Here is a 26163-nt window from a genome sequence, read left to right as displayed (position 1 = left end):
TTGAAAGGGTATGATCCCCTTAGACATGTATGGTTCATTTACGGTCAACATGACTAAGGACATGATCTGTATGCGCATTATTCAGTTCATGTTCTGAAGTCATTAGAGAGTGTCAAACTTCATGTCATGTACATGATCATCTATGACTCAGGAGTTACGTCCCAAGAGTAAACGGCAAAAAGTGTTTTCCGCCCAATTTTGAGAATCATATACATGACACTATTGCAGGGCTCTCTCTCCCGTATACCGTCTCTACCATTTCATTCCTGCAACCCTCTCTCATCTCCACCGTCCCTCTCTGGTCTCCCTCTCTACGGCGTCCATCTCACTGTGAACGTCCTTTCGGTGTCCTTCTCTGGTCTCCCTCTCTACGGCGTCCATCTCACTGTGAACGTCCTTTCGGTGTCTTTCTCTCCATCTCAGACTCGCTCTCCCTCTGAACCTCCCATTCGATTTTAACATTTGGGTTTTGATTTTTTAATTTCTACTTCGATTCGGCATCGATTTCCCCAATTGGCTTCAGTTTAACAGTCATCCTCCCTCTCCTCTCCCTCTCGACCTCTGTTGCAGAGCACGGGAGGTCGAGCATCTGTTGTAGAGCTTCTCGGCCTCCCTCTCTTCTCACTCTCGTCGTACCGTCGAAGCGTCGCCTATGTCGGTTTTGCCCGCTGGCTCGCCGTTGAGGAAGTCGACGATGATTTAATTTTTCCTAAGTTAAGAAAAATTAAACTATCGTCATAAAAATCATTAATTTATGAATTTTATTTATAAAATAATTATTTTTATTTATTTAATATATTTATTTTATAATTACTATATTAAAATAGTGATTTAATAGTCATAATTAAAATATTGTTAAAATAAATATTTAATAAAATATTTTGGCATAATTATCCAATTGCTATAGTTAATTAAACCAATAGTTTTAAATTTTGTGATAATATATTATTAATTAATAGTACATAAAATATATTATGTACAAATATATAGTGTGTTAAAGTTATGATTAGATCAATTTTTTCTCTTAAATTATTCATTTTTAGGTTAAAGTATATCATATGTTATTAATAAATTAATAACTCAACGTATTACTTTTATTTTTGTTATTTATAACGTTATTTATTTATTATTTGTAATTAATCATGTACGTATTTCATTGGCTCGTGTAATTACCATATTAATGTACAATAAAATATCTAATTCAATTAATAAATATATTAATATATTTAATTATACATTAAATAACTTATTCATGTAATAATAATGGTTGTTTTACCTAATTTGGGGTTTAAGGATTATGTTGTAATTAAGTGTACTATAAAGGTTTAGGGATTCTCTTGTTTTTTATGTTTTTCTCATGTTGGGGCATTAACGTTGGAAACTATTTTCCAGTGCACATGAAGTCGTCAACACTAAAACCAAGTACAAAGATGATCTTCATGTTGGACATGAACTTGAACTTCAAAAGGGGACTAAACCCCCTATAATAAAATTATTGAAGAGGATCTGGTACAGATTTTGGTAGACGGGTCATGAGGAACTGGGAGCTGGATAAAGAGATTGTCGAAAATGATCCACGATTCATGGGGGTTAGTCAACAAACTTAAAATTTTAAGTTCATTTTCATCTCCTACTTCAAATTCAGTTCATTCATCTACATGAAATTCAATTTCAAACTTAGTGTTAGTGTGAATGAGTTTATATACATTGGAAAAACAGTTTCTAGCACTTAGTACCCAAAATGAGAAAAATATAAAAAACAAGAAAATAAATAAATAGTAAATTTAATTAAAACATAATACTTAAACCCCAAATTAGGTCAAACAAACATGATTACAATATGAATAAGTAATTTAATATATAATTAAAATAAATTAATATACTAATTAATTAAATTAGATATTATAGTCTTTAATAATCACAACTTACAGTACATTAATACAGCCAATTAACTATACACATGATTAATTATAAAAAATAAATATATAAACATTTTTTTTGTATCAAATCCTAACTTTAATACACTATTTTTACGTATCATTGCATCATCTAGAAGAAAAGCAATACTAGAGGCGGTTGAAGCGAACGAAATTGCATCGAAAAATAAGTTGAGAATAAGATTTGCAAGTTTTTATATATATATATATATATATATATAAATCGCACGTGCGAGTTCACACGCTGTGCGGGATTGGGAGTCGAGGGGTGTTTTGTGTCGTGCTGGTGAGAGCGGTGGGCGGCTGATCTGACGGAGGCAGTAGGTGGTTAGGGGGGTGACGACGACGGGAGAGGGTTCAGAGCAGCTGCTCTGGCTTGGGTACAACGAGGCGAGGGCGACGCTACGGGAGTCGATGGCAATGGCGATGAGAGGTAGAGAAGGCGATGCGCAGGGGGAAGATTAGGTGCAGCGGCAGTGAAAGGGTCACCGACGGCGAGAGGGAGAAGGGAAAAGCAAGAGAGAGAAGGGGGATAGAGGTTGAGAGAGGGAGAAAACAAATTTGGAGGAAGAGAGAAGGAGGAGACTGAGAGAGCGACGGTGAAGAGAGAGACCCAAAAAAAAAAAATCGACGAGGTTTCAAATCGCGATGCCAGAGTCATCTGGATGATTCACAATATGGTGCGGAAACCAAATTCCATCGCTTAAGCTGTGGAGATTGAAATCATCTTAGGGGGGTTAGTGCACATGACTCAGGACATGATCTTCATGCGCATTATGCAGTTCATGTCCTGAGGTCGTTAGGGAGCACCAAAATTTATGTAATGTACATGATTATACATGACTCAAGAGTTCATATCCCAAGAGTAAACGGCGGAAAGTGCGTTCTGCCCGATTTTGAGAATCATCTACTTGACTCACGCGCGGGGCTCTCTCTGGCTCACACCGTCTCGTTCATTTCTCCTCGTTTCGTTCTCGCACCTCTCTCTCGTTCCTGTAGTCCCTCTGTCGTCTCCCTAAACCCCGAGCTCTTTGCTCCCTCTCCGGTCTCCCTCTCTACTGCCTCATCTCTAGCTACGAACGTCCTTCTCCTTCTCAGACTCGCTCTCCCTCTGAACCTCCCTCTCTCTTATCTCTCTGTCTCTTCTCCTTCTCTTCTCCCTCTCGTCTCCCTTTTGGCATCTCACTCCCTTCTCCCTCACGCTATTATTTTTTCCCCCAAAAGACCTTCTAATTTCTGGCGACTTCCCCTGTTTCAGTTTCGATTTTCTTCAATTTTGACATTTGGGCTTCGATTTCTTAATTTCTACTTCGATTTGGCATCGATTTCCCCATTCGACTTTGATTTCAGCCATCGGCTTCGGTTTAACAGCCATCCTCCCTCTCCTCTCCCTCTCGACCTCCGTCACAGAGCACGGGAGTTCGAGCATCTATTGCAGAGCTTCTCGGCCTCCCTCTCTTCTCCCTCTCTGTGTACTGTTAGAGCGCCGCCTCTATCGGCATTGCCCATTGGCCCATCGCGGTCGCCGTTGCCCGCTGGCTCACCCATGAGGAAGACGACGATAGTTTAAAACTATCGTCATCAAAATCATTAATTTATAAAATTTATTTATAAAATAATTATTTTTATTTATTTAATACATTTAATTTATAATTACTATATTAAAATAGTGATTTAATAGTCATAATTAAAATATTTTAAATAAATATTTGATAAATTATTTTGGCATAATTATCCGATTGCTATAGTTAATTAAACTAATGGTTTTAAATTTTGTGATAATATATTATTAATTAATAATACATAAAATATATTATGTACAAATATATAGTATGTTAAATTTATGATTAGATCAATTTTTTTTCTTAAATTATTCATTTTTAGGTTAAAGTATATCATATGTTATTAATAAATTAATAACTCAACGTATTACTTTTATTTTTTTATTTATAACGTTATTTATTTATTATTTGTTATTAATCATGTGCGTATTTCATTGGCTCATGTAATTACCATATTAATGTATAATAAAATATCTAATTCAATTAATAAATATATTAATATATTTAATTATATATTAAATAATTTATTCGTGTAGTAATAATGGTTGTTTTACCTAATTTGGGGTTTAAAGATTATGTTGTAAGTAAGTGTACCGTATAGGTTTAGAAATTCTCTTGTTTTTTATGTTTTTCTCATGTTGGGGCACTAACACTGGAAACTGTTTTCCAGTACACATAAAGTCGTCGACATTAACACCAAGTGCGAAGATGATCTTCATGTACATGACTGACATGATTTTCATGTTGGACATGAACTTGATGTTCATGTATCTATTTGGGGGACTAGTCCCCCCCGTTAGTAATCTAGATGACTTGAATTCTGGTGCTCCGCTAGCGACCTCAAGAAATGAGGGGGGCGAGACACGGAGATCTGGACCTTTGAATCCCCGGACTTACTAGTTCCGGCAACTGACAATGGTGATCCGAGCCGGTTCCGATTCGCCCATTCAAGTACATTGACTATTTTTGAACGTTTCGTTATTCATTCCTGCACTGGTGTTTCAGAGAAACTCTTTCAGTAAAATACATAATTCGTTTTCGGTCGATGTAGAATACTACCTCACCCTTCTTCCTCGTTGGATGGCGAACGGGATTTTAGAACTTGGTTGTAAGATGAAATTCACAATGTGACAGAACAACTATGGTGCTCGTTCTGCAAAGGAGAGGAGCTCTCGTTCTGGATGTTGCGATTGATTCACTAATTTCGCTAAGAGCTCCTTAAGACCCCTCATCTGCAACTGGGAAGGATTCTACCTCCGAGACGCAGAAGTACACACGCATACGGTGCCAGAGTTACAGAGGAACTAAGAAGAAAATTTCATTTTTGTATGACGAACTACAGGGGAACAATCACGATTACAGAGAACTGAGACACGTCTTCCTTCTTCTTCTTCCACCGTCCTTACTTTTTACAACCTTCCACTGCCACTTCCAACTCTTCCGCTGCCTATTTCTTCGCACTTCGTCCGCTTGATGGCGTGAAAATCCATTTCCAAACCTTTGATCCTCTTTTGCTTCCTTTGATTCCTTTTTCATTGACAGTAATTCTACAAGAGCTCCCTCTACCCAACATCCTACCTCTGTTCTCCTCGTCCAGACTGGGTTTTGTGTCAGATGAAAAGCGACCAAATTTCAAATCGAAAAATCCAGAATCGCCGTCCTCTGATTCACGTTCACCTCTGTCAAGTGAGAAGCTGCTTCCAGGTTCACATGGTCTTGTGCAGCTGCTACGTTTTGCTTCGAAAGAGAACGATCCAGAAGGTCCCAGATGATCAAAGTCCCAAATTTCGCATCTCCGGTCACACACGTCTGAGCTTCTTCCCAAGATCCCAACTCCCAATTCCGGTTTCTTCTTCGAAAACCAACCCAGGTGCCAAAAACTGTTCCTCTTTTCACTTGCAGAAGCACTGCTGCTCCTCTTAAATGGGTATTTCGTGGAGCTGGAATTACGTTGGTCTGACTTGTCGTTATGGATGAGGAAGGATATAGGGCCAACGCTGCCAACGTCAACGGAGACGGAATTCCGGTTGGAGATATCAGAGCAGGAGCAGGATGAGAGTCGAGGCTCGCCGCAGTCGGAGCAGACGAGCTTTATGAGTCTGTCTTTGAGGCAAAACGCACAAATTCCGACGGAAGAAGATGATGGGTGTTTGCGACATGGTGGATCAGATGGGAAGCCGTCAGAGATTTCTACTGCCTTACCTCTGTCTTTCATGGTGTTCTCTGGTCCAACTCTTTCACCTTCAATGAAAAGCCACCGATGACCGGAAAAGGATCCTCGACACCGAGCGAAGAAAACTTGAAAAACGGAGCATCAACTGCGAATTTGTAGGCGGTGGAAAAAAAATTAATAGAAATCCCAAAAAACAGGGAAAGGGAATCTTTAGCCTCCGACAAGGTCGACAATAGAAGGATTTGATGGTTGGGGATCAGTGAGGACGCGCATCTTCTTTTGAGGAAAGTTTGAAATAAAGACGAGATTGCGGAAAGCAAAGAACAACGGAAGAGGAGAGTTGGAGACTAGTCCCTCAAAAGAAGGGCAACCGGAAGCCAAAAGCCTGTCTCCATGGAGACAAATAAACTGTGTTTGCTCCTGTAAAAAAATCACCAAGAATGAAACAGAACCGTTGCTTTCACAGCTGTAAAATACTTGAATTAGAAGTAAGATGGTTTTCTTCTTCCAAGCTGACACTGAGGACAGCTAAGAGCTTCCAGAGCAGCAGTTATTCAAGAACACTGAACAGAAGGGGAGAGAGAGAGAGAGAGAGAGAGAGAGTAGAGAAGACAGATGGATTTGCTTCTTTTGAAGAGGAGATCTTTAAAACAACCGACTTCACAAGTAACAATCGAAGGCCTTCAAAAGTCGCAATGAAAAAAAGCCTACGCAGCATGCAGAGTGAAGGGGAGAGAGAGAAGAGGCGTCACCTTTACGCTTGTAGGTGCAGCTGATGGTTGGTTAATCGATTGATGCAAGGCACAGCGACTGCGAAGTGATCATAGCATGCAGAGGACCGAAGAGAGCCAATTCCCTGTGGACGACGACATTGAGTGAAGTGGTGGACAAGCTTGCATTGATGAACACTCCACTGTCCCCACTCGTTTTCTTTCCTTCTCCAAATTCCCCTCTTGTCTACCTGTCTTTTCTACCTCCGACCACTGCCGGATGCAAATCTTTCCACGCCCTTGATGTGGCTCTTCACTCCTACAAATGCTTCTCTTGTCATTTCAGTGGCCGTTGCTTACATCTTCTACAGCTTCCATCCCCTTCATGAACTTCCACCAAAAGAAATAGTATTATAGAACAAAACCCAAAACCCAGAAATAAAAAATTGCTTTTCAATCCAATGGTTTTGATATCTTTCTCAATGATCCAGTTCATTATAGTCTTTAATTTTTTGAAGATATCAGGCAGCAGCAGAAAATAAATTACAGGAAACTTTGGTGATGGAGAGATCAAAGAATATAAAAAGCTTGACAAAGCAGTCTGCACCATTCGTACTAATTCACTCCTGTACATTCACAATGCTCCTCAGCTAAGGTGCTTCATCATTTGCAAGAATTTGCTAGCCAACAGCTTCGCTTCTTTATCGCAAACCTCTAAATTTACCGAATTTAAGCAGTTCCAGAGATTTAACAATACAAGAACGACATCGGCATTTCATCAAACAACTCTTGTGCTTAGCTCTCGCAGTTCCCCTCGTCCTCAATCTCAACGAGCATGGCTCTTGCAACAATGATGAGTAGCATCTAGCATGCACGCCTGACGGTAATGTATCGACATTAACAAAGAAAAAAAAAAGCAGAGAGTGATGGGAATTTTAAATCGAATAATTTCAGTGTTTCAGATTAAATTATGGGAGGAGATGGAAGTGAATGCATGATAATGCCCTACATTTTGTTAAAGTATTGTAGGTGGCAATGATGAAGAGCACTTATATGGGTTAAGAAACAGTTTTTTTTTTCTGGGTTCTGAAGATGAACTCCTGTTCTGTGAATGGCTAATGTGGATTCCTCCTACTAAACATGTATATGCTTGATGTGGTCCAATTAAGCCCATCTGTTTGACCCTCCATAGATTTATAGCTAATCATATGAGAACGTTATAGAGAGTGTTGAGTGTGGTTGATTATTTGCTATGGGAAACACTCAATTAGGATATGAAAAAATGATACAAAAAATATTTCGCCTATTTTATGATTTTATCTTTATTTTTATGTGTTCATAGTCGTCGATCCCTGTCGGATTTTACCTTGGAGGGAATATATCGGTTGATAGGGTTTAGGGTTTAAGGTTTAGGGTTGATACAATTGATATATATATATACACATATTTAAAAAATTATGCTTACCCTTTGGTTTACCTTATCGATTGATAGGGTTTAGGATTTAAGGTTTAAGGTTTAAGGTAAGAATTGACCTAATCAATGGTGAAATCTCCCTTTTGACTTGGTATAAATCTACCTTATTGGTGATTATTACATTTAAATGTAAATTAATTAATATAAACTCAAGTTTATTATTAATTAGGAGGGACCATCTCGTCCTCCTCTTACTCCAAGACTAGTGTTGGCTTGCTCACTCCTCTTTAGTCTTGAGATTGAAAAATGACCTATTTTAAAAAAGAATAATTTAAAATAATAAAATAAAATAACTATAAAATTATTATTTGTGATGAATTAAACCATGAGTGAAATGATAACTTTGAAACTAATTCATAATTTGGAAGGAGGTGAGAGTTATTTTTGCAATTTTACAAGATGGGGGTATTAATTAATTAACATTTAGATAATAATTTTTGCTATATAATTAAAATATGAAAAAAAATACACTAGATTGGAAACAAATTTAATTATTTAATTTAAATTTTATAACATAATAAAAATGATTTCACATATATTTACTTCTTTTTTAAAAATTTATAAAAAAAGACAGGAGGTTCGATACAAGTCCAATCGACCTTGGCTATATCTAACTCTTTTCCTAACAACAATTGTATTATTTGCATGAATGTCATAATTGGCATTAATATTATTACACTAATGCCATTATCTCTATTTTATCATTAAAAAAATTTAAATTATGATAAAAATAAAAAATAAAATAATTTTTAATTAAATAATTAAATTTAAATTTGAATACTCCTAACTTAGATGATCCTAAATCCATAGTCCATATTTTCTTAATAAAAGTAAATGAGTCTTATCTCCTAAGCACAAAATGCAAACAAAAACAATCTCATGAGTACCCTAATCATACCTCCATTCTGCTCAAAGTCAATGCAAAAAAAAAAAAAAAAAAAAAAAAAACTGGAAGACTGAAGCTATGGTTCTCAGTTATTACTACACTCAATTGCTCTGTAAAAGCAAGCTAATAGAAGACCAGTGTAGATCAATCATTTAACTTCATGGTGTCAAGAGTTGACTGGCTTCAATATCAACCTTTCAAAACAAGTTTTCTGGGATCTCTGCTTCAGTGGATAGATCATTATTACCAATTTCATTCACAACCCATCAGAATGAGTTTGGGTCTCTGGTTGGGTAAGGGCACATCTAATTGGATGTTCCATGTATCATCTAAGAAAAATCGCATGAAGAAGTCTCTGATTGCTTCTGCCAGCCCCCATTTTTGGACATTGATGAGGTGCTCTCTTGGATCTGTAGGTCCATTGAGCTTGACTTGAACTTGAAAACTCCAAGCACTTGAGCTGGAATGAACTTAAGCATGAGCTCGAAAATTTTAAATGAGTTCAACCTCAAGCTAGCCGGAGTTTGAGGTTAATATACATCCAAAACGATGTATATTTATCGGTGGAATGTAATATTCTTGTCTGTTTCTGCACTCATAGTTTTTTTTATCGTTGATTCTTAGTTCTGTATGCTTCTGCGGACGAAATGTATGTGACAATGCCTCTTTCATCTTATGTGAAGTCTCATGAGGCCGTCTATGAGCATCCTCCGGAAGGTCCTCGTCCTTAATCGGGTATCTCGTAGTAGCAGACGAAGAATGGGAAGCACAGGCGACCTGTTGCTGGGATGTTTGCCCAAATAACGGAATCAGAGCCTTTCCTTTCCCTCAAAAGCAGAATTCTCATTGTTGAATTCACCGAGTCTTATGGAGAAAGCCAGGTAACTTTTTGCGACAGGGTTCTTTTTGCAGAATTACTTTGGTTGTTTCTTTGCATTTCCGATTGGAGATGGGGTCTTGCTGCCGGTAGAAAAACTATGCTTCGTTGCAATATCCTGCATCTTTTGAGTATTTTACTATTGAGAATCTTTTAGCTTGCTCGGCTCTTATATCCTAGATTTTTCATCCGCATAGTCTTCTTTCGGAGTTTCTTTACACATGCGATACCTTTCTTCTGTTTGTCTTTTTCTACTAATCATCTTTAGCACTTTGTGGAAGCTGTCGATCTCATGGGTCGGTCCTGTTGTTGAAAACTGTGCTTCTGCTCCTACCATTTTGGTTTTTTGCTTTTCTATCAAATCTTCCGTTTCATTTGCAGCTCATGCATGGAGTTGTTGGTCTGGAGATGGGTTCTTTCTTTCTTCTTCAAAATCTCTGCTTTCCGTTTGTCAGGATAGAATTAAAAAGGATTCTTCTCTAATTTTTTTTTTTTTTCTAATCAGCAATCAAGACTACGTTATATGAGGATTTCTGCTCTCAGAGAGTAGAAACATTCTGGTTTTGCATTTATTGTCCTTAATGTTCTTTTGCTGTGTCAGGTTGCAAGCAAATTGGAGTATTCCAATCATTCTGTGCACAGTTATATGTCTGTTACTTTAATATGTGAAATTTCTTTACCAACAGATGCACGTACAATTATGGAGTCCAAGATTTTCTTTTGCAGGTTCGAGCAATGGGTGCAGTGGGCTATGTTCTGCTATCATCATTCTTGATGATAAACATCCATGCATCTCTGCCCTAAATACTCGCAGCTCTGGGTCTTAACACTATACCCTCCATGAATTCAATTTATGCTGTTTTTGGATGTTTGGTAATTTCTGACAAAATACTTGCTTTTTGATTGTGAGTTCTCTGCAATTCTTCAGTGTTCTGAAAATTTAGTTATGTTGACTGTCTTGAAACAGCTTTTCCTGAATTGTGAGTTTTTTTTTTTTTTTTTTTTTTTTTTTTGTATTTTTCCTGCATATTCTATACGCTGTATTAATCACTAGACTTGGAATTAAGACTTCTTTGGCACTACCCAGATGGCTGGAGAAGGAATTGGATTAGTGTAGATGGGTGTTCTTTTCATAGATATTGCCTCTAAAATGTTGTTGTGAAGTTGTAGCTGGGCTTGGGAAAAAAAAATCAGTTTCCTGGAGTGCAACAATGGCAGGTTATTTTCATAATGAAGAGTAGATCAGTAGTTTGGAAGTGTTCAAAGTAATGTAGCCAGTCTACATATGCCAGTGTTCCTGCACAATCATTCAATGTGCCCTTAAGTTCTAACCAGAAAGAAGAATTTAAAGATAGTTCATGCTTGTACAGTTAAAAAAAAAAAAACACTACTTGTTTAGTTAAAAACAACATCTTTCCTTCCAAAAGCTGTTTCTGCAGAAGATCAACAGTCAAACCCATCCTTCATAACTATTGAACATTTGAACTTCCTCATTTCTTCCTTCTTAACTAATTTGAAAGTGTTATTTAATTTATTGAGTCATTTGAGTTCTATATGGAAGGTTTCATATTTCAATCTTGATGAATTTCTTTATTATTCCCATCATTTCACCCCCTGGAAAACGGCCAAGACAGCCTCTTGCTGCTGCTATCTCGTCAAATTGACTCACCAAGTCACCACCGTAAGCTTTGGTCTCTTTACTTCGGCTATCCAGTGAATCAACTTGTTCTTGCAAATCTTCTCCAGCTACAACAGAAGGAAGCGGGAAAGAATCAAGGGAAGCTGCCAATACAACTTCCTCTCCTCCGATGGCACCCACATAGTCTTTTAATCGGCAGAGGGTGAATGGCACTGGTTCAAAGCTGTGATCCCCATACTCAACCGGTGTAGAGTGATCTCCGGTGACACAAAGAGAGTATTGGAAGCCTCCAGCGGCTTCTTCCTGCCATAGGAGCTTGGCCAGCTGACCAATTGTTTTGTCAACTGCCTCCAATGCTTTGACTTTGAAAATACTAGCCTTGTCATGACCAGCATCATCGATTGCCTGCAGCACAGAACCACCAAGTAGGAATTAAATAATGATAGATTCGTTTGCATGAATCGTTATAGTACCAGATTATCCTAACACTGACCTTAATGTGGAGGAAACCAAAGTCATAGCCATCCGAGCGGCCTGCTTTATACTCACCCTCTCCTGGTACAAAAACACGAGGGCATGGCTGCTTTGGAGCTGAAAGAGCATTAGCTATAGCCATGGCTTTCGAAGTTAGAAGTGTCCGATAGTCTCCAGTCGCACCAGGTGCTTCAAGGATATCAATACCCAGTGAAAGGCCAAGACCTGCTATAATCTTGGTGGGGGCAACCATGCAAGGCCACAGGCCATGTTTACGTTCAAATGCAGGAACCTGTACACAGGGGAAACCCAAGGAAATTTCCAAATGAGTAAAGAAACAATTGATACCCTCTCAAAACTTGTTTGCTATGTTCCAAAATCTCTTCTTTTTCTCCTTTTCTCTTTTAGTAAAGAGGAAGAACTACTTTTTTCATTTGAGAAAGGATAACATACTGTTAAAAGTGAACTTCTATTTGATGTTGACAACTAACCTCAATTCGAATTCCACAGCCTCGCAAGAGCACCAAGTTTGCAATGTTTTTCCCTTCTTCTGCCCTCTTTATGTTGACTGGATGAGAAACCAAAATTCGGGAGATCTCCTTGGACAATTCATTGACCACTACAGCTGTGTGCTTAGCTTCCTCAGTGTCATCTAGAGCTTCAGCCTTCAAATGCAAGCGATGGTCTTTCAATGGGTCTGTCCCGGAGATATTTCCACTCAACTTTGGACCTTTCACAACCACCCCACATCGATGTTCTGTTGCATACCTGTCAGAAATAGAGTCCCTCTAAAACCTGTAAAGTTTCCTTGCCTATGACACTTTCTTGACTAAATGAAATTCTCAACTGAGCAATTGAGAAGTAAAACTAACCTAAGTTCTCACTAATACCAAACTCAAATCAACTGTTTTTTAGAATAAAATCAAAATAATGCTTTCTTCTCTTTTTAGCTTTTTTTTTTTTATAATTTTTGTTTACTTTTCAAGTGCACTAAGATCATCTCTACCTGACTCTCACTTCATATTCTGGGAAAGATGGTAGCTTCATGCCGTCCAATGCTTCACAGAGAATTGGCCCCTCTTCCTCAAAGTGCCTATCTGCTCTCCTACTAGTAACGATTCCAGTTTTTTCATCTATAGTAGCAAAGTTTGACTGGAGCAAATAAATAAGAAAGTCAATCAGAGACCGTGTTGCACTGAACTGATAGAATAACATGCATGCATTATACGAATCACACGATGGATAGAGAAAACGAAAATTTCTAGTTAATGATGAAAAAAAGATTTTTTGTTCTCTGTTAGAATTCCTGGGATGCATCTCAGCAGTCACAAAGGCACATAAAAGTTTCATCTCATTGGATGTCTATATTTCAAAGTAAAAAAAAAAAAAAAAAAAAAAAGCTTAAGGTATAGTCCGCTATATTTGATCTGTTGCAAAACTAACATCACCCAAAACAATCATATACAGCAGAGTCGTTTCAATATCAAAGCGATGAGGCATTCAGGTTGCAGCACGTTTTGCTAAAGATTTTATTTGATGAGAATGAGAGGAACCCTTTTTTTCTGGAGCTTGACAACTATGCTAGTTCCATCATCGCTCACATGGAGGAAGCAGGTCTCGGGAAATCCGAAAGAAATAAGCAAGCAAAAGCAGCAAAACAATTAGGGGTATACTCATATACCCTAAACTCAATGTACCGGAATAAAAGTTTGTAGTGGCTGAGAAGAGGTGACGAGAATAGGCAGAAAGAAGGAAGAGATAAAGAGCAAACCTTGAACGCAATATCTCCAGGAGACATGGCCAATCCAGCTCCCATGGATTCAAAAGCACCACGACCCCTGTAATAAACCCTCGGATCGTATCCAAGCAGAGAAAGGTGAGCTGTGTCACTTCCACAAGCCAAACCTGCTTCAACAGGATCCATGAGCCCATTTACTCCAGCTGAAGCAATTGCATCCAAATTAGGCGTTTTGGCTACTTGAAGAGGCGTTCGGTATCCAAATCTGGGTAAAGAAACATCCCCAATTCCATCGATCAACACAAAGGCAACCCTCTTCCTTGAATTTCCATCCATTTCCATTCCCTGTGGTTCACTCTACACCCGGCGAGCCCTGCAATTCAGGTAAATGAAAATCACCCTCCTCAGTCTGTAAGCGCAAAAAAGCAGTGATAAAGGCAAATCCTTCATTTCCGGCAATGAAGAAAATATAGGTGCCAAATCCAAAGCGATTAATGCTTAAGTTTTAAGCGTGACAAGAAAGTGGCGTTTATGTACTTTTCAATAACTGCATAGAAATCCTCGAATGTCACCGTTACTGTGCAAGTAAGATATAAGCATAAAAAAACTATCAAAATCAGATTAAGAACAAAATCAATGAACCTCTGCAAATGGTCATTTGTCCAATGGGTATCTCTCAAAAAAACAGCAAACAGGAAACAACGAGCGTAGCTTCAGAAAGCAAATCCAACATGTATCTAATTGTAACCAGTGAGGATCGGTTTCCTTATATTTTTATAATTTTTTTTTTTGTGATAAACTTAGATTTTTATTTTTAGGCGGTGATTTCTTCAACCACAGTAGGAAAAAAAAAAAAATCCTAAATTTCATGATCAGAACTTGAAATTACCCACGACAGCTAACACGACAAATTTGTTTCCGACTTTCTGTGACGGCTGCTCGCTCTTCTACCCTGTGCATAATCCCACTTTAGGTCCGAGACATGAGAATCAATTCTGTTCCGAGTCCGTTTTTTAATCGATGTCTCATATACACAACTGTCGATATTTAACCCCCTCTTTTATTCTTTTCCAATACAACTTGTAAGCTCTTAACAGAGAACAATTTTTTTTTTTGTTTTTGTTTTGCTAAGCTTCGCTCTTTCGGGCTGAAATACGATGAAAAGGCCGTATTTTTTGGCTGAAATAATATAAAAATACCATATTTATCTCTAAGAGTAGCACAAACCAAACCGGTTCACAAACTGTACAGGTTAGCTAAAAAAAAAACTCGGCTCAGTTCAATTTTTATTTGAGTTTGGCTCAAACTCAAACTTGAAATTTGCCTCAAATATAACAAATCAAACTCGAGATTTTCCAAACTCGGTTTGTTAAGCCAACTCATTATTATAGATTTTTTTACGAAAATACCTTTTACTCTCATCAATTCACTTTTTAGTTGGTTGATGATCTTATTTACTTGAAACTTCAAAGACGATCGATAGCTCAACCCTTTGGGTCCCTCAATATTTAATGTTATTGTTTGTCAATAAAATAAACACTATTAATGAAAATGTGTTATTTCTTTTAGGTCTATTAAATTAGTTATTATACATTAGTATGATACTTTACAGTTCAATGGTATCAAAATCATCACAATATTCTTTTTATTTATTTATTATTATTATTTTTTAAGTTTTAAACATAGGTTAGATCTCGAACCTGGTTTGAACTCGGACTCAAACTAGGTTAAAAATTTTGGATTCAAGTTCAAATTCGAAATATTCAGATCAAACCCATTTTAGGTTGGTTTTGTATGCTTTATGAACGTATTGCTTCTGTCATAAATGGCAACAGATTTACTAAAACGTGTACTACAACAAAGGCTTTGTATGCTTATGAATGAGCGTCAATAATCACCTTCTTCTTCCAATAATAAGCAAGCATACTGGGATCTGCGAAACGGACACCAAAGGCAACTCTCTGCAAGGAAGATGACGAACGGAAACTGTTGCCCACAAATTCCAAAGCTGGAAAACAAAAAGAACGAAACAATCATGCAAATGGCACTTGAATAGATGAAACAAACTCTACAATAGATGGCATTTTATTACTATCATTCGGATATGACATGGTGAGGAATACCTAAGGGGTCTGCCAAAGAAGCCCATCCTGTCTGAGCTAAGAACTGTTGTGGTAATACAAAAATGTGTTCGATTGGGCAATTTAATTTATTGCATGGAACACACTGACGACACAGTGCAACTTCAGTGCATTCACTTCTGCTGACCATAGCGTAGTATGCCGTAAACATCAACAGCTCCAGGAGGAAACACCTGATCTGTGGCAGCTCGGACTGCAACCTTTGCAACTGATGTTACACTAACTGAAGGCGTAAATAGTGGGCCAATTAGAGGGATTCGATTCAGTGGTTTTGCATGTTGAAGAATCTGCATAGAGTGAACAGAAACAAATAATATTACCACAAGTCAGGTAACTCTTGGTGGTTTTAGTGGCCTCTTCTCATGGTGACAAATTTCTCTGATCATATTAAGAACAGTCGGAAAACTTTCATTCTCCTATAAAATTTTGATTCAAGACTCGAACCAATCAGTGATTGCAGAAAAAACTACATGCTTAGATCCAATATCATTCATATGGAAAATTAACTATGAGGCTGGAAGGCACCATGGAATTACCATTTCCAATGGTGTCCCAATGACACTGATTGGTAGCTTCATACTCCCAACTCGGCGGGTCCCATGAATAAAACCTGGCCTCAGACTTACCCCTGCAATTTTTTTTCTATTTATATGAGTTGATATCCTTTACATTTAAAGTAACCGAGTATCCAAACAGAACATCATCATGGCATATACAAAGTTATTCTTAAAAATAAAAAATATCAATATACTTTAACACTCAAGAGGCTTCTTACATAATTTACTTTTTCTGTTCCGCTACTAGTCTGCTACTTTTCTTAATTAATTAGATGTTAATTGTATTAGTAAGCTTAACAAATCGAACCTCCATATGGAAATTTTGCCACTAGTTCCGCTTCAGCAGCTTTCTGCAAGATGCACAAACTGACGTTAACCTCTTCTATGAGAAAAGGATGAGCAGGGACTGCAAAATCAACTAATACACTATATATACTCAAATGCACACATGCAGCCAGTGAAACAATCTCCCTTACTTACACCGATTTCGACTATGAAATAAGGTTAGATATAATACAAGAAATTGGACACATCCCAAAACCTGCCTCTTTCATTCAGAAAGCACTGTTATCAGGTATACAACACAAAGACACACACACACACACACACCTTGTGTCACAGACCAATTCTCTCCCCGAAGCTTGGACAATCTTCAGTCAAAGGGTGTTATGCTGACATTCTAATGATTATTTACAATGTCCTAGTACGTATTCATAAAATTTCTACATCCTACAAAACCATGTGTGGCTGTTTGTTTGCTTATCATAATTGGGGATTGAACAAAGTACAATCTCGAAGGTGAAAAGCAAACTAACAGTTACACTCGGCTCTAAAGACATGTGTGAAGTTGGGTCTCAGGCCCATCCCAAAATGACTAGCCAACTTAGGAAACCTCTTTCCCAACTAATAAACTCAAGATCTTTGTACTCACTAATCTATTTGAGACTATTCCTTAACACTCCCCCTCATGTGGAGGCCCTCTTTTGTGGCTCTACAAGTGGATAATTTAGGTATAGTCCCTCTTTTTGTGATTCTACAAGTGGATAATTTAAGCGTAGTCCCTCTTTTTGTGGCTCTACAAGTGGATAATTTAGGTGTAGGCCCTCTTTTGTGGCTCTACAAGGGTATAATTTAAGTGTAGGCCCATATATGAGTACCTGCTCTGATACCATGTGAAGTTGGGTCCAAAGCCCATCCAAAATGACTAGCCAACTTAGGAAGCCTCTTTCCCAACTAATAAACTTAAGATCTTTGTACTCACTAATCTATGTGGGACTATTCCTTAACAACATGAAATGGAGATAATACGAATGTGTACTTGGGACATTGCAAAATAACTATTAAAATACAAGAAAAGCAGTATCCTGGTGAAGACCTTCTCATCCAAGGCATGGAAGAAAGAATTAGTTTATGACACCACCCTAACTTGACTGTGCCTAGTTTGTTCTGTGCAAAATAAGGGAGAACACAAAGCTGACATGTCAGATTTTGATGGTTTATTGGTTAAGGTGAGACATCTGAAAATTCTTTCCCGGTGCTTGATCTTTTTCGTCTTCCTATGTAGTGATAATCTTCCCTGCAGGGATTTGGAGTCAATCAACTTTCAGTTAAAGGGTCCAACATAAGGAAATTTATGGAAATCAATTCTCTGCATTTTTCTGAAACTAGCATATAAGGTGTAAAAAATATTGCTTATATCACTAGGACAGGAGAGGTTTTGGTGGAAATTCACTCAAAATTTCTAATGGAAAATTAAGCAACAATAATAAAATCCAACAAAGTACCTTTCCCTTATAATATCCCTGCAATAAGTAGTTGGCAACACCAAAATCAGCAGCTGAGATATATACAAATCTTTTTATACCTGTGCAGTTAAATGCATGTTGTAAGGAATTAATCATTTTTCTCATGCAAGAAGTGAAGCCAGCAGGAACTGGAAAATGAGTTATTAATGAAGCAAGTAGCATTGGTTATTTAATTTTCCAACTGCTTTGATATTGAAAGTACAAATTTCAGCAATCCATTCAGGCATGGGGTGTGACTGACGATCCAATACAGGTGACTGATAATTCTTTCTCTTTATTTGAGAAAAAAGACAGTGGAAGTAGCCTAGGAGCTATACTTCTATCTTCTAGAATCATAAAATAACTAAATCCAGTTAATAAAGAACTTAATACTCTACCACTAGTCACAAACTAGATGACAACTAACCTTTCTCTGCGGCAGCTCTAATTGCATTGATGTTTGCAGTCCCATTTATTTTGTACATATAAGAGTCCGAGCCAAAGCCTCCAACACAAGATATCTACAAAACATTGTACTTCTGAGAATCTACAGAACAAGAAGACAAAACAAATAAAAGGTAATTATATTGAAAAACGACTTTCTTCAAAAGCAGTGTATTGTTGCTGGGCCTTTTTAGCGAAAAAGATATAACTAGCAAACACTGTTATATTCAAAATAAACGACATCATGAACTTCAATTTTTATATTTTTGCATGTGTCTGTGGAAAATGTGACTTTGCACATGACAGTTGACTCATGGATACTATTAAATGATTATAACGAACTTTTAAACAAATTTCAGAATTAATCATAAAGTAAAATGCAGTAGGTTAGCCTCTCCTACATCAGATGTTTGCTCTGGTCACCCCCCTATATAGGCATCACAACATGTCTGAATCACCCAGAAACAGCATGATGGGCCTGAGCCTGGATCTGAATAAGGTTGAATCTTGTCCTCTGGAATCACTCTTTTAAATTAAAATTACTATTTTATACCTGAGTAAAAGATAAGGTAATTTATGATAACGGGAGGTCGAAGATTCAAGTCTCGCCAGAGTATGACCACAATAAAAAAACAAAAAAATTGAACTTTTAAGATCATCCTGTTTCAATTTTCCTCTTATATTATTATCTGTTTACATATCTTCTTTTTAAAATTTCCAAACATCTCTGCTTTCAAACTGTGAGGCTGCTGGAACCTCAATCTTAAGCTAAACTTTAGAATCTTCAGCTATATGCAGTTACCTAGAAGATAAAATGCCAATAAGAAGAAACGGACTGGCCCCGTATGTAACATATAACTCAAGGTTTACAAATTTAAAATCTGATGACTCAGGAAAAGATATTAAATCAGTAAAATGAGATCCACAATCCACTGATGGACTCAAATGGAGACTGTTTTTGCAATTATGGAAAGGATAAAAATGTAAGACAAATCAAGAACTGTTTCACATGCAGCAGTAACTTTGCACAAATTTAAAATAGTTTGGTCAATCCCATAAAAAAATGCATATAGCTTATAGTGTTCACTGTCTGTTTATACTTTTCAAGTTTGAATACTTTTGGAGCTTTGTGCCTTCTACATATAGAATATGCTAAATAGAAAGATGACTTTGTTTATATCCTGCACAGTTTTGCCCATACCACAGAAGTGACCCCATCCAGAGCTTCCTTCCATGAATCAAGTAACAGAAGGCTCCCTGTCGAGAATAGATAAGATAATTATTTAGTATCTAATGGAGGTCTAGAGTCTTATCAATCTTCACTTTTAAGTTCTTCATGGCCTTAAACTAATGAGACCAGTTACAGGCTGCAGGATGTGATCCATTTCACTTAACTGGGCCCATCATCTCTACCAATGGACAAATTTTCGATATCACAAAAACAAAAAATTGAATAGAGATGGAGAATCTTTATGAACTTCTGAATTGAGTACGAGGTGCATTAAGTTATGGTAAACCTTGGTGCCAAATGACACTGTTAGCCCAAGACTCCTGAATATTTGACCTTCCAGACCTGAGAAACCCAAAAAAGTGAGCAAATGGTTCAGATAAGCAAAAGATTGCTTAAACCAGAAGTATTTATCATCTAGCAGGAAAGAGCAAGAGACTATCATGTGATACTTTCTACGCACATAATATAGTCAATTAAAGCTCTGATACTTGAGAAAACTATATAATGAAAATTGAAGAAGAATATGAAATTAGATTCTTAATAAGAACTTTTAAAATTTAAAATTTATTGCATTATCACATAGCTCCATCCTCCAATCTTCTGAACATGTGATTTTATCTACACATGAATGCAAGAACCTAAGAGCTGGAACCAGCAGTATACATATCATACTTAAAATGTGAACAGCTGTTGCCACATTGTTACTATTTATATGGACAGCAGATGCCTATAATACCCCTCAAGTATAGTAATTACCTACATAAACCTAGACATTAAATTAATGCCCAAACCTTGTAATATTCTCAAAATTCTACATACCTGTTAGATACAATCAGTTCACTATAACATTAGCATTGTAAAAAGACAACTACCGTACTTATGAATTGTACAAAGTAGGCCCATAAAAGATGGAACAACATGATAAAGCCTCCAAACAATTATGTGAAACCTGCGTATAGGCAATTTCGTCTTTTTACACTGAAGTTAGAATCAATTAACTCTAGATGGCAGAGGTACGTATGCAATTTTTGGTTATATTTAAGGGTAATGTAACCATTAATCTAAAACTAACATACGCAGGCTATTATGTCAAAAGATGTCAAAGGCATGTATGCAATCAACCCAAAAAATAAAAGAAGAAAACTCAGTACTGAAAGACTTGATATTCAAAAAAAATTCACACTACTTACTATGGGTCTTAAATTCCTTAACCTGCGTAAATCCAAAACTTTCTAGGACTGGAAATGAGATCAGCTTTAGAAGCAGAACTTGAAACTGAGATATATGATAGCATACATTCAAAAGTTCTTAAACTGTTCCTCTTAAAATGTACTCCTACTGAATTAAAAAAACCTGCTCCACCAGGATTTAGTAATTTCTATTTATAGGTCCAAGTTTGAATCACAGTCAAAAGACTAATCAAACCAACATGTTAGAACCATTATACTGGACCTAGATTCATAATCAAGATTACTGTTCAGTTGGGTCCAAGGCCCATCCCAAAATGACTAGCCAACTTAGGAAATTTTTTATCTATGTACTCACTAATCCATGTGGGACAATTCCTTAACACTCCCCCTCACGTGCATACCCTCTTTTGTGGCTCTACAAGTGGACGTGGATAATTTAGGTGTAAGTCTTCTTTTGTGGCTCTACAAGTAGATAATTTAGGTGTAAGTTTTCTTTTGTGGCTCTACAAGTAGATAATTTTTTGTGTAGGCCCTTTTGTGTGGCTCTACAAGTGGATAGTTAGGTGTAGGCCTTCTTTTGTGGCTCTACAAGTGGATAATTTAGGTGTAGGCCCTTGTTGTGGCTCTACAAGTGGATAATTTTAGGTGTAGGCCCTCTTTTGTGGCTCTACAAGTGGATAATTTTAGGTGTAGGCCCTCTTTTTGTGGTTCTACAAGTGAAAAACATGCCAGATGCATATTCAAGGTTAAGGCCTGAACATTCATCTAGGATTTTTTTTTTTTTTTCATCTGTTCACGGGCAGCAACTATGCATCTATTCCGCGTAGTCCACCAGGTAAGTGGTCTCATCATAGTATATGTTATACTAATGTTCAAAACATGCAATACTCTTAGTATTTCAAAGTTAGTAGAGAATATATACCTGCTCAAACTAGCGACAGACAAGCCACACTCCACCGCTTCTTTACAAACATGTGAACCAACAAAACCATTTCCACCCAAAACTAATAACTGAAAAGGGTCAATTACTGAGTTAGAGAATATTAAACTGAAGATGTACACTACATTATGCCAGCATAAGCTGTTGGAAGCAGTGACATCTAATATTAAGCATAAACAACTGCCACAGCTGAGAGTTAGATCAGAACCTTCTCGGTTGGAGGTGGTGGCACATTGACAGTCTCTGCTTCCTCGACTTTGAAAGGTTCATCTACTTTATTAGAATCTGTTGACAGTAATCGCCAATTTCTCGATATGCTGATTGTACTGTTTCATCAACCATAGTCAAAAACAGAAAGTAAGATACATGTTTTCTAATTAATGAGTACTTATGGTACTATTGTCTTCAGGCAAAATACTATTGTAGTAATATGCAATAGATGGATAAAAGAAGCCTCTAACTAAAACGAAGGACAGGAAAACCAAATTAGAGAGTACAAATGGCAAGCATAAACTAAAAAAGAATATCCTCACTAGAAACTTTTAACAAGTCTATATAACTTTAGAAAAGTAACAGTGCAACAAAAGCATATAAATTCATTTTTTGTAAAAGGAAAACCTATATCCGTCTCTGAAAAAAGGGCCTTACGAAGAGAAACAATATTTCAGTTGCACTTCTCTCATCACTTGAATGTACTTAAGAATCTGTAAACCTTATGAAAGCTTCATGTCTTGCTTATCTTCTTTCAGGACCCAAAATAATTACCAATCTCTCAAATGTTAAGAGATTAGCCGTTGTCATCTAATAGAAACATAATCATAACTTTTATCCTAAAGCTAATATCCCTTCTGGCCTTCAAAAATTTAAATTCGTTCAGAAGATCGCCTGGAAAAGATGATCACGGAGAAAAAAATGATACAGAAGGAGAATGCAGCTAACACAAACAACTAAAAACGTGACGATTGTTAATAACAATACGATTCAGCGATGTCGATATTAAAAGTTGCTCATTCAAGAAAAAAAACAATAAGAATCAATTAGGTCTACTCATAATTCCTTAGAATGATCACAAAAGACTAGAATTGCCAACAGAATGATTGATATCCATGATTGATAATACTTTCCTATTGAAACCACGCTTAAGTAACACAAGAGAAACGAAGTAACTGGGAGTATAACGACCAACGGAATTTCCACACAGCAAAAAGCTATCCAGAAACTACATTCAGCGTATCGATGACAGAAAACACATGGTACGCACAATCGCATAAATCCGCTTCGACCTTTACAAAAACACAGTGAAAAACACAGGCCTCAGGCAATTTACATGATAAACTAACAACCGAAGGAGATCATCGATGCAGTCACTCACTAGAGTCTTGTCACTGATGATTTTGAGTGTAGAAGTCGCGAAATCACCATCATCTGGCGAATCTTTCTTCTATTCCCTCTTCCTTCGATTTCTAACAGTTTCACTCCTTTTTCTTTGAAAGTTTCGAATCAAATTTGGAAAGGTTCGGCCTGAAAATGGAGAGCTTCACATGAAAATTTCATTTTCTTCTTTTTTACCGCTTTTCTTGATAGTCTTCCGCCAGAGTTCACAGACACAAGGCATGTAAGGCTGACAAGTTTCATTGTAGTCGTTATTACACATTTAAAGATGAGATTTTAAACTTCAAGGGCGTGTTGAAATATCAGGTCTGGATTCCGCCATCCCTGCTCTGCTTTCTCTTTGCTGACCGGTGTCTTACATGGAGCTCTGATCCACAACGGGCTGTCTAGACTTAGGATTTTATCCCCAAAATGACTTTAACCAAGGCCTTTATACCAATCTGCTCCTCGTCTCGATCTCTTTAGATGAAACGTCTAAAATACCCCCCTAGTTGAACATTATTTCCACTGTGCTTTGATTTCCGTTTTCGGCGTCTCTATTTAAACTCACGATCATGTCTTCCTTTCATTGGCCATCGCAGAGGAGACACACGATGGCCATCAGAGCCTCTCCAAAGCTCCTCCAGAATCTCAGACACTGCAATTCTGCCGCTGCCGCTCTTCCGACGCTCGTCGAAAATTCCGACAGGTGTACTTCGCAGTCGGTGATCAACTTCGACGACCACGGTCAGAGACCTTTTGCGTCCATTCCCACCAACAAGTTGTTGAATTCCTATCTCAACCTCCAACTCGTGGCCTTGGATCCTGTCGTCGATGTCGGAGTGAGACTCGTGAGATCAAGTCTTATGGAAAACAGTTTTTTCCGGAAGGCGATGTTGAGTATGTTGAAGAGAACAGTTTATGCGCACTTTTGCGCCGGAGAAGACGTAGAGGAGGCGAAAAGGACGTTGGAAGGTCTATGGCAGGACGGCCTGAGGGGAATTCTCGACTATGGATTGGAAGATGCGGTCGATAACTCTGGCTGCGATGCTAACTTGGATGAGTTCTTGCGGACTGTTGAGATGGCTTCGATGCTTCCGGCGAATTCTGTAAGAGATCATTTTCTTAGTTCTCTTTTTTTTTTTTTTTTTGTGTTCTTCTCCCTAACGATTTTATTCCAATTTTCATGGATTAATTCTGTTTTCTTGGAAGAATTTCATGTTTTCAAAGTCTCCACTCTTTTTTTTCTGTGATAGCTACGGGTTGAAATGAACAATTGTGATTGGACACGGAAGGAATCTGAATTCTTGCCAAAAAAGAAAGACAGTGTGAATTGGATCCTTCAAATGCCAAGATTCTGGTTAATGAACGTTCGTTTCGATTTGGAAGTAATGCAAACTTCCGGGCAATTCGCATTTGACCAAACCTATGTGTTGTACAAAGGCGACACGCAGGCACGCCCAGACAATGACTCAGAGCATAAACCTGGGCCCCAGGCATTACATACAGTCACAATCGCCTTGGTTTTTTCTGAACGGACGGAGTCTCCGCAATCTTTTTCGCCCTTTTTCGTTTTTATATAGGAACCTCCACTCTTTCTTCGCTTGTCTGGAATTTGATTTTTATATTTTTTGTTTAAAGAAAATAACATTCCATGGAAGATAGACCGTTGGAAGGGGAAAGATGGTAACATGAAAATGTTTGATTGCCACGAGATATTAATTAGTTACAAGGAAATAACATATTTATTGACGAGAACAAACTTTTTATTCGCATTCAGGTGAGCTTTGCCTGCGTCAAGATATCTGCAATTTGCCCAATTTCGCTTCTGGAACGAGTGAGCGATCTACTGCGGTGGAATCAGAAGAACCCATATTTCGACCTTCCATGGCAGATTGATTCGTTGCCAATTCTGTCGTCTTCTAGCCCAATCTACCACACTCGGTCCAAACCGGACAATCTTACAGAAGCCGAAGAGCACGACCTCCAATTAGCCCGCTTGAGACTATCCAAATTATGCCAAAAATGCGTCGAAAAGAAGCTTCCCTTACTTATTGACGCCGAGTACACATCGATTCAGCCAGCCATTGATTACTTGACCTTCTCAGCTGCAATACGGTTCAACAAAGAAGAAAACCCAGTTGTGTATGGAACGATTCAGGCGTACTTGAGAGATGCGAAAGAAAGACTGGTTCAAGCTACTGAAGTTGCGGAAAGTATGGGAGTTTCTATGGGGTTTAAGCTTGTAAGGGGAGCCTATATCACTCGAGAGACTCTATTAGCTTCTTCTTTAGGTGTTGCTTCTCCCATACATCCAAGCATCCAGGACACACACTCGTGCTACAATGACTGTGCGTCCTTCATGATTGAGAAGATCGCAGGTGGCTATGGCTCAGTCGTGCTTGCCACCCATAACATCGGTTCAGGTGAGCACAAACTCATTAAACATCTGCAGTAATTTGAACATCAATCTTGTGCTTATCGTCATACATGGGATTTGATTACAAACAGGGAAGGTACTGGCTGCCAAGGTCGATGAACTGAAAATTGGGAGGGGGAATCAAAGGCTGCAGTTTGCCCAATTGAAAGGAATGGCAGATGGTCTTTCCTACGGCTTGAGAGATGCAGGGTTCAATGTGAGCAAGTATTTATCCTTTGGGCCTGTAGAGCAAGTCATCCCTTACCTTCTCAGAAGAGCTGAAGAAAACAAAGGCCTCTTGTCTTCCTCATCATTAGACAGACAACTAATAAGGTAAAGCACGGTACAGGCAGTGCAAATCAGTGGTCAAACAGTAGCATCTGATCATTTAATGCTCTCTTTGTTTTATACGTGCAGGATGGAGCTAAAGAAAAGATTGAAAGCAGCAATCAGTGGAGAGCCGTCGACAAGATCGTGATCAAAGCTGATATCTGATATTGTTGTTTAATTGAATAGTAAATGTTTGATGCTTATCCTATTGCACGAAGGTTGTATGGGGAAATGGAAATTGTATTATATGTGTATATAAAATATCAAATGGTTTGGTAGAATGATT

The 26163-nt window shown here is 37.7% G+C and overlaps 4 protein-coding genes across 5 annotated transcripts; 1 reads left to right on the top strand and 3 right to left on the bottom strand.

Annotated features, from left to right (window-relative positions):
- Window positions 1–4946: 4946 nt before the first annotated feature.
- On the bottom strand, window positions 4947–5714 carry LOC137937465 (uncharacterized). Its single transcript, XM_068782523.1, has one exon. It carries the CDS (start codon window positions 5712–5714, stop codon window positions 4947–4949), a length of 768 nt encoding a protein of 255 aa, XP_068638624.1.
- Window positions 5715–10934: 5220 nt separating this feature from the next.
- Window positions 10935–14466, bottom strand: LOC137936564 (uncharacterized). 2 transcript variants are annotated; one of them, XM_068781309.1, is made up of 6 exons: window positions 14360–14466; window positions 13504–13843; window positions 12739–12884; window positions 12224–12500; window positions 11752–12024; window positions 10935–11663 (listed from the first exon to the last, which is right to left on the bottom strand). In XM_068781309.1, the coding sequence occupies exons 2-6, from the start codon at window positions 13810–13812 to the stop codon at window positions 11184–11186; spliced, it is 1485 nt and encodes a 494-aa protein (XP_068637410.1). In that variant the 5' UTR covers window positions 13813–13843; window positions 14360–14466; the 3' UTR covers window positions 10935–11183. The 2 variants fall into 2 exon arrangements, with proteins under 2 accessions (XP_068637410.1, XP_068637411.1); XM_068781310.1 differs by lacking the exon at window positions 14360–14466 and adding an exon at window positions 14113–14228.
- A 776-nt stretch (window positions 14467–15242) lies between these two features.
- Window positions 15243–23535, bottom strand: LOC137937071 (uncharacterized protein At1g32220, chloroplastic-like). Its single transcript, XM_068782113.1, has 11 exons — window positions 23130–23535; window positions 21966–22083; window positions 21740–21828; window positions 19914–19969; window positions 19598–19653; window positions 18380–18473; window positions 17953–18032; window positions 16476–16518; window positions 16148–16239; window positions 15594–15898; window positions 15243–15478 (listed from the first exon to the last, which is right to left on the bottom strand). The coding sequence occupies exons 1-10, from the start codon at window positions 23180–23182 to the stop codon at window positions 15725–15727; spliced, it is 855 nt and encodes a 284-aa protein (XP_068638214.1). The 5' UTR covers window positions 23183–23535; the 3' UTR covers window positions 15243–15478; window positions 15594–15724.
- A 203-nt stretch (window positions 23536–23738) lies between these two features.
- On the top strand, window positions 23739–26124 carry LOC137937615 (proline dehydrogenase 1, mitochondrial-like). Its single transcript, XM_068782715.1, has 4 exons — window positions 23739–24237; window positions 24909–25554; window positions 25640–25880; window positions 25965–26124. The coding sequence occupies exons 1-4, from the start codon at window positions 23743–23745 to the stop codon at window positions 26023–26025; spliced, it is 1443 nt and encodes a 480-aa protein (XP_068638816.1). The 5' UTR covers window positions 23739–23742; the 3' UTR covers window positions 26026–26124.
- The last annotated feature ends 39 nt before the right edge of the window (window positions 26125–26163 follow it).

Source organism: Aristolochia californica, unplaced genomic scaffold (assembly GCF_029961685.1).
Source record: "Aristolochia californica isolate CCGP_79_NKW_82.1479 unplaced genomic scaffold, dmAriCali1.0.hap1 SCAF_7, whole genome shotgun sequence".
Classification (NCBI taxonomy): domain Eukaryota; kingdom Viridiplantae; phylum Streptophyta; class Magnoliopsida; order Piperales; family Aristolochiaceae; genus Aristolochia; species Aristolochia californica.
Note: the sequence above shows the minus strand (reverse complement) of the source record. Positions and strands in the feature narration are given on the sequence as shown.

Bases quoted from the DNA above. Each gene is read 5' to 3' on its own strand.
- LOC137937465 (XM_068782523.1), bottom strand. From the start codon at position 5,714: ATGAAAGACAGAGGTAAGGCAGTAGAAATCTCTGACGGCTTCCCATCT.
- LOC137936564 (XM_068781309.1), bottom strand. From the start codon at position 13,812: ATGGAAATGGATGGAAATTCAAGGAAGAGGGTTGCCTTTGTGTTGATC. The intron at 12,885-13,503 runs GTTTGCTCTTTA...TATTTGCTCCAG, and splicing joins CTGGAGATATTGCGTTCAAG to TCAAACTTTGCTACTATAGA. The intron at 12,025-12,223 runs GTTAGTTGTCAA...CCCTGTGTACAG, and splicing joins GCTGTGGAATTCGAATTGAG to GTTCCTGCATTTGAACGTAA.
- LOC137937071 (XM_068782113.1), bottom strand. From the start codon at position 23,182: ATGATGGTGATTTCGCGACTTCTACACTCAAAATCATCAGTGACAAGA. The intron at 19,654-19,913 runs GTTTACCATAAC...TATTCTCGACAG, and splicing joins CAGTGTCATTTGGCACCAAG to GGAGCCTTCTGTTACTTGAT. The intron at 16,240-16,475 runs GTTCGATTTGTT...AAAAAATTGCAG, and splicing joins GGCAAAATTTCCATATGGAG to GGGTAAGTCTGAGGCCAGGT.
- LOC137937615 (XM_068782715.1), top strand. From the start codon at position 23,743: ATGGCCATCAGAGCCTCTCCAAAGCTCCTCCAGAATCTCAGACACTGC. The intron at 24,238-24,908 runs GTAAGAGATCAT...ATTCGCATTCAG, and splicing joins CGATGCTTCCGGCGAATTCT to GTGAGCTTTGCCTGCGTCAA. The intron at 25,555-25,639 runs GTGAGCACAAAC...GATTACAAACAG, and splicing joins CACCCATAACATCGGTTCAG to GGAAGGTACTGGCTGCCAAG.